This window comes from Sardina pilchardus, chromosome 22 (assembly GCF_963854185.1).
Source record: "Sardina pilchardus chromosome 22, fSarPil1.1, whole genome shotgun sequence".
Taxonomy (NCBI): domain Eukaryota; kingdom Metazoa; phylum Chordata; class Actinopteri; order Clupeiformes; family Clupeidae; genus Sardina; species Sardina pilchardus.
Window position 1 is genome coordinate 25,048,400 of NC_085015.1, and position 7,500 is coordinate 25,055,899.

General features: G+C 47.0%; 1 protein-coding gene across 1 annotated transcript in view; it reads left to right on the top strand.

Moving 5' to 3' along the window:
* The window catches only part of ablim1b (actin binding LIM protein 1b), a 67,021-nt gene that overhangs the window by 48,489 nt on the left and 11,032 nt on the right, over positions 1 to 7,500 (top strand). Inside the window, 6 exon segments of the mRNA XM_062525739.1 lie at positions 1 to 6; positions 567 to 625; positions 1,021 to 1,128; positions 2,201 to 2,245; positions 4,424 to 4,501; positions 5,380 to 5,541. The exon segment at positions 1 to 6 is cut by the window's left edge and continues 82 nt beyond it. Of these exon segments, the coding sequence (XP_062381723.1) occupies positions 1 to 6; positions 567 to 625; positions 1,021 to 1,128; positions 2,201 to 2,245; positions 4,424 to 4,501; positions 5,380 to 5,541 (458 nt within the window).

Genomic DNA, 7,500 nt, shown 5'->3' on the forward strand with positions numbered 1-7,500 from the left:
TACAAGGTGAGAGTGTGCCATAGTGCCTTCTAGTGGACAGTCCTAGATAAAAGACAAACTTGTGAACTTAATGATAATATTTGGTATGAGGTCTTCATAATATGTGAGAGGAACAGGTCAGGCAAGTTATGGGGTTGTTCCTTTTGGCAACTGTTTGAGGATAATTTCAGCTCTAAACATAGTGATGATACCGTACATTTGGCCTGACGTATTAGGACAAAACACACAAACATGACCTGGGGCAATTATAAGCAAGTGCTCTGCCCAGATTCTTGTAATTCTATTACAGGTTTAGCTTACCAATAAATAGCAATTATTTAGTAATAGTAATTATTAAGTAATTTTCCATAAATGATTGTGGGTTGTGTTGGATGTGAGTGTGTTGGATTTCTTCATGGAAAGGTCATAGTGTGTTTGGCTGATGATGGCTTTAAGGATATGAACTTCAACTGGGATAATAGAGGCCCATGCAATCATACTGTGGTGTGTTCTCACAGTCTTGTCTCTCTCTCTCTCTCTCTCTCTCTCTCTCTCTCTCTCTCTCTCTCTCTCTCTCTCTCTCTCAGGCTCAACAGTATGGCATCCAGACTGTAAGAACAGTAGCAGAGCTGAGGAGAAGTATAGGGTGAGAAAGAAAGAAACACTCTTCTTTCTTTAACATGTTTAAGTATCTTCTTACAGTGTTATGACTTCTAATAGCAAGCCCTCAGGCAGCTGGTCCTCTATGGTTCTTTTCAAAGCAAATTTGTGTGACAATCAATGTTAGGCCCTCCATGAAAACATATTCGTTTGAAATTCTCAAGTTGGGTCCCTGTAGCATTTCCCTTTAGATGTGGTACCGTGTAGTTATTTTTTGTGTGTTTTGTGTGTGTTGTTTTGTTTTGGAGTCTCAGTATCAGTTTGACATCAGTTCTGTTTTATGTGTGCTTTTTGTACTGTATGTTTTTCTTTTTGTCCGTGTCTGTGTCCTTGGTGTCATTGGACTTCCTCCTTCTCTTCCTCCTCCTCCATTCCCATCAGGCAATCCGCCGGTCTCCGGGGAAACCCACCCCTTTCGATATCTTTTTCCCCTCGTCCCAGACCCAGTCTTCCAGCCAAGCCGGCCAAGCCTCTAAGAGCAGGCCTGAGGTTTGCATTCCCCCATCCCCACCCCCACCTCCACCTCCACCACCCTCCTCCATCTCCATCCTCCTGAGACCTCCACATCTCCCCCAGGACAACTCCCCCCCCCCCCCCCCCAACCCCACCGCCTTCAGCCTCCCTGCTCCTTGGCATAGCCACACCTGGGCTCACACTAACCTGTATAAACACATTCACTCTGTGCCTTAGCAAGCCGATGTGTGCAGGTTTTGTCTCCTAACTTCTGCTGCTGCAGTGGTTTTGGTTGCTTTTTTTTTTTCTTTGGCTTCTTTTCTTGACTTTCATTCAGTTATCTTCAGTTGCCCCGAATGGAAGAATGGCATTTGGAGCAACCACAAATCAGAAGTGCCCGTGCTGACTTTTCTCTTGGGCCTACCCTGGCCTTGCTTTGGTTAGCGGGTCTTGTGCCTGTAGAACTGCTTCAGTGGCTGTAAAGAGAATGCTTCTGGCATTGGACTGTTGGGCCGATAGGATATGAGCTGTCTGCATGAAGAGCAGTTTGGTTTAAAGGCCTATCTGAGTCTGCACACAGTTCCGTACAGACGGAGATGCTGACGCTAACAGCAGCAGCTGTTGTTGATTTGGAAAGGGACCGAGTTGGGGTGCATCGGGATGATTTGCGATGCATCTGAACACTTGGAGAGGAACTACTGTAAGACCTAGACGTCGTGATCTGTCCCAGTTCTTTCAGAGCTCTGGTTTAGCATGCTTGGTGAACTGGTGCTAAAAAAAGAGTATTTTTGGACAATGAATTTTTTGTTTTGTAGAAGATAATGGCTTAAATCTCAACCCTCCATTTCTGAGTGGCTCTATTGTCACTTGTTTTAAGACACCTGCTTGTTTTAGAGAGATTTGCAAAAGTAGTGAATTCCTCAGGTGATGTGGCTGCCACATTCACTGTCCCCTGTCCAGCTGCTTATAGATCAGAGCTTATGAAGGAAAAGGACGCGAGAAGAGATATTTCGAGCCTGCCTGGGAAACTGCCTTCTCCAGGCAGAGGAAAGTGTGTCCGAGTGTGTGATGTCATTTCCTGTCCTCCTCCCTCCTTCCCTCTCCACAGCTCCTTCCTCCCTCTGTAAGCTCCCTCCACCAATCAGAAAGGCAGGTACTGTATTCTGCTACTGCCGGCACAGCTGAGTGTTTTGGGTAGGGGGTGTTGGGAGGAATATATACATATATACAGCCTGCATGTGTTCTGTTTTGGACTCCCACCAGTAGGGGGGGATATAGCCACTCAGTATGCACATGTTGAGCCTGTATATGCTGCTCTGGTATCAGAGGCTGATCGCAGAACAGCAAGCAAGGCGTGCACATGATTCACTCTGCCTGCTGTGTGTGTGTGTGTGTGTGTGTGTGTGTGTGTGTGTGTGTGTGTGTGTGTGTGTGAGAGAGAGAGAGAGAGAGAGAGAGAGAGAGAGAGAGAGAGAGAGAGAAGAGAGAGAGAGTGCATGGAAGTTAACAAATGTGTGTGTACATTATGAGGGTAGGCTCTGTCTGAAGCAGTTAGAGATTGAGACTGACTTGGAGGGGGATGTAAACACAACTGAGAAAGAGAGGGAGACAAAGTGAGCAAGAGTCTATGTGTGTACATGTTTGCGTAAGAGTGTGTGCGTGTGTGTATGTGTGTGTGTGTGTGTGTGTGTGTGTGTGTGTGTGGGCGCGCGCGCTACCACAGGCATGTGGCCTCATTCTCAGGGCTCCTGCCACGCTGACCCCATGAGCGAGCGAGCGTGAGAGGTGCAAGGCATGCTGGGCCTGACTCACCGTCCCTGAGACCTCCATCAGATATGAGCTCCAAAACCACCACAGCTCTTAGCATCGGGCCCCAGCCAGCACCGCAGTACTTATAGCGGGATGAAAGCCTCGCCGCGCCGATCCAAACCAAATATTGGTTATTAATGTGTTGCTGAAAACGGAAAATGACAACCGAAACCAGAAAAAGGGGTTCTTGCTTTAGAGCCATAACCAACGCAAATTACTGTAAATGCATTCTTCAAATGCTGCATAGTCTTAGTGTGTGTGTGTGTGTGTGTGTGTGTGTGTGTGTGTGTGTGTGGTTGCAGTGCTTTGAATGGTCACAAAGAGGTTTCCCTTGGATGTAAGCACACATTAAAACCCTGCAGCAATGGAGAGCAACAGCAACAGTAACTCTAGAGCTTTCCCCTACAAGCCCCACATTTGCTTGAGCAGAATGGATACATAAGAAATCTCAGCTGGTGAAGATGAAATAATATTAAAGGAACATAGCAAGTTGTATGGAATTGTTAAGGGCCTCTGAACAGAGGATTGAATGATTGAATGAGTTGTGCTATCTGGCAACGCTGGTTATCTCATCATGCAACTCATTCACGGGCCTCTGAGCAGAGGATTTAATGAGTTGTGTTATTTGGCAACGCTAGTTATCTCATGCAACTCATTCAGTGGATGCTATGTTCATGAGTGTGGATGGAGCCATATCTGTGGGGTCAGGCAGGCTGCACAGGCAGTGGGCTGTCTCATGCACTGCTGGCTCATTTTTTCCAAGAGGCTGTTTTTGCTGTGAAGCGCAACAAAGCACACGAGTTTGCACAAAGCCTGGTGTTCTGTATGACGTTTGAGAGTGCGGTTTGAATGGGCTTTTCTCCCCCCCCCCCCTCAGCTGTGCTAGCGTATGGATTTGTATGCTGATGATGTAGCACTTATTCTCCTGTGTCCTCTCCTTGTGTCCTTACCTCACCTGGTCCTGACCTGCAGGAAAAAACCGGCAGGTGTATCTGTGTACAGTGTGTGTGTGTGTGTGTGTGTGTGTGTGTGTGTGTGTGTACAGTATGTGTGTGTGTGTGTGTGTGTGTGGGAGAGAGAGGCAGGGCGTCTAATCAACTACACACCTGGCCCTTATACAGTAAGGTGCTGTAGAGTATGTTTTGTTAAAATGCTTTGCTACTGTAAAAAATGTCATGATCCAACAAAAAAAAACATATTTTATACACCAAAAGCCATAATATATAGCCTACTGTACACCAAATGGAGTTGATGTGAAGGGTTCTGCCAGGTCCAGGTGGTTCAGCACGGTAGATTGACCCTTTCCTCTTAATCTCAGTCAGTTCCCTGAAGGTCTCTTTACAAGGACTAGAGGAGAGGATGCATGTGATAGCCTATGGAAATCCAGCTGTCTAGAGTATTTGCATGACTTCTTAGGTGTGTGTATGCGTGTGCGTGTGTGTGTGTGTGTGTATGTGCGTGTGTGTGTGTGTGTGTGTGTGTGTATGGCGTCACTAACGCAGCCTCTCTCTCGTTCTCGCAGCCCACCCGGTCGTCGTCGGAGAGCATCTGCTCGCGGCCCGGCTCCAGCATCCAGGGCTCTCCGGGCCACACCATCTATGTGAGTCCTCCCGTCCGCCATCGCCCATTCAGTCTCCCCGAACCGCCCGACGCCAACCCCCACAAGGCCGAGAACGGAGGCCTGGCCAAAGGGACCTACACGGCCCCACACCTGGACCACGAGGCGGGGAGGGGGGCAGTTTAGATGTGTTTTTCTGGGGGGGAGGGGGAGGGAGTTTTTTTGGTGGCGGGAGGGGTTGGGGGGTATTCGTTCTGGGATTCATCTTTCATCTCTTCCCCAGTGCTCTGTCCTCCTCCTCCTCCTCTTCCTCCTCCTCTTCCTCCTCTCCGGTTCTTCTTTCCTACACTGTATGCCTGTCCTGCTTTTTTTCCTCTTGGCATTTCCAACGTGACCCTTCTGTCTGTTGATGTATGAAACACATTCATTAATGCATGTAAAGTTCAATTTCACACACACACACACACACACACACACACACACACACACAGACACACACACACACACACACACACACACACACACACACACACACACACACTAATAAGTTACACTGAATGTAAACTGTAACTGTATAACTGTGTCCTAATCTCATGGACACTGTCATATTACTCCCTCCAATACACACACACACACACACACACACACACACACACACACACACACACACACACGCACGCACCCATATGTGTGTGTGATCATGCTATATTATCTATAGATTCAGATATGTTCCCCTGTGTTACCCTCTATCCTGTGTACTTCTGAAACTCTGACCAGTGACTCCTTGTGGACTTGCCCTGACCGCACTGACCTCATCCTCTCTCCTCTCTCCTCCCCTCCCCTCCCCTCCTCATCCCTTCTTCCCTGTTGTTCCCCCCTCTCCCCCTTTCCGTTCGTGTTCTTCCCTCCATCCTCTCCAGGCAAAAGTAGACAATGAGATCATTGATTACAGAGATCTAGCTGCCATCCCCAGGGTCAAGGCCATTTATGATATAGAACGCCCCGACATGATCTCCTACGAGTCCTTCCACTCCAACTCCTCCACCCTGGACCACAGACAGGGCAGGCAAAGCCCAGGAGAGGTAACCCCATCCGACCCGAAACCCCCACCCCACCCCACCCCACTTCCACGCCCTCCACCCTCACCCACCCCAAAACTACCTCATCCTCCTCCAGGGGGGTAGCGTTATTACTACTGCTACTAGGATAGAAAGTCTCCAGCTAAAGAGGTCATCATGGTTAATGGCAATTTTACAGTACAACGTGGAGTCATTGCTTCTCTGCACTCTAGTCCTCCATGCACTAGTCAATTAACGGAGTATCAATGTATATGAACCCTCTAGTAGGAGTTAAGGTAGGGGTTTGGGTAATTTAAGAAAAGAGAAATTCAAGGCCTTTATGAGATTTAATGAAACATATTTATTTGCAATGATGCGCATATTTCTAAATATATGACTTTGACTGTAGACTTTTGTAGCTGCACAGAAATGAAACTGGTCCACACCTTGACTGAACTATTTGTAGCCTGTTTATGAAATGTACACAACCCAATGCTTATACCTAGAGCCTGTGTCCTGCCAACCATATAGATCTATAGAGTTGGACTCAGTCTAAAATGTAATCCTATGGAGGTTTTCATACTGAAATTATACTGCCACATCATAAGCCGTAGTCTCTGCATAGTGTTTATATTCTCTCAGATATTTCTAGTGTTTAAACTACATCTAGGAAGCCACATAGACAAACGCTTAGGCCTGTACTGTAGCTGAGGTTTTGGAACAGGTCCCTGTAGTTTGCCTCCTTGGTTTGGCTCAAGGTGGAAGTAAGCTAGAATAGTGGCTCTTGACCAAGCCTCTTGTCAAGCTGGTCTTATAGCTAGTGTCTGGGGTTTCTTTTCTTTTGCTTTCTAAAGAAAGGGACATTGACTGGAAGCGTTTCAGTTAGCGTGTGAGCATGTTAGCGTGAGGGCGTGTTAGCGGGGACTATGTGTGAGGTTGCTGTGGTAACCTCCCTCCTCCTTCACTCAGCCCTTGTGTCGACAGCCTTTGATATCCAGACGGCTGCGTTCTCCCTTACCGGACCTGCGCGTAAGTGGGCTCAACCCCCCCCCTCGACCCAAACCCAAACCTCCACCCAATCCCCCCCACCCCTCAACCCTGCATTAGCTCCGACCTGCCTTCCCCAAGACCACTCTCCCAGGACCAAATCACAAATCACAAACCCTGCCATCTCCCACTCCCTGAACCCCTTACCCCAATCACAAGCACACCTGATTCAAATTGATAACATGGCCTCAGCCGCATATATCCCTCCACTGCTACGAGACTGCAGCCATCACTGCTTTTTTTAGAGAAACATCACATGTTGTTCAATGGGGTCTTGCTCATGGCGTGTGTCTGGGCTGTATGGATATTTTCTTTGCGTTTAAGTGTCTGTGTGTCTGTTTGTGTGTGTCTTATATTATTGAATGTATGTTTATCTTAGGTGATCATATAATGAATTTTGTGAGTGTGCGTTTGTCTGTTTGTGTCCGGAGTGCGTGTGTGTGTGTGTGTGTGTGTGTGAGTGTGAGTGTGTGTGTGTGCGTGTCGACTTAATGTATTCATGTGTCATGTGTCCTTCCTCATATGTACTGTCACTCTGTCCAGATTCGCTGTGGTAGACATGCACTGGATGTACCTGATTGAGTTTTCTATGGAATCTGTCTGATTGGTTATATTTATCTCTCTCTGTCATTAAAAGTTGGCATTCTGTACCAGGGATGGCCTTTGACTGCAGTATCTGTGTAGATGCAGCAGTAGTTTAGCACCACCTAGTGGACAGAAAGAGGGTGTACATTATGCCCATGTACCCTCAATACTTCCAAACCACAAAATCACAAATTACATACATACCATAACATTAGTGTAGAATGACTTTATATAACTATATGGTGTACTGTAAAATGTACACTGAAGTAATCCTGTTAAATTTAACATGTCAGTAGCCTACATTGTGGGGAGCATTGGATTTGTGGACGTCATTTTCATCTTAAATCTGTC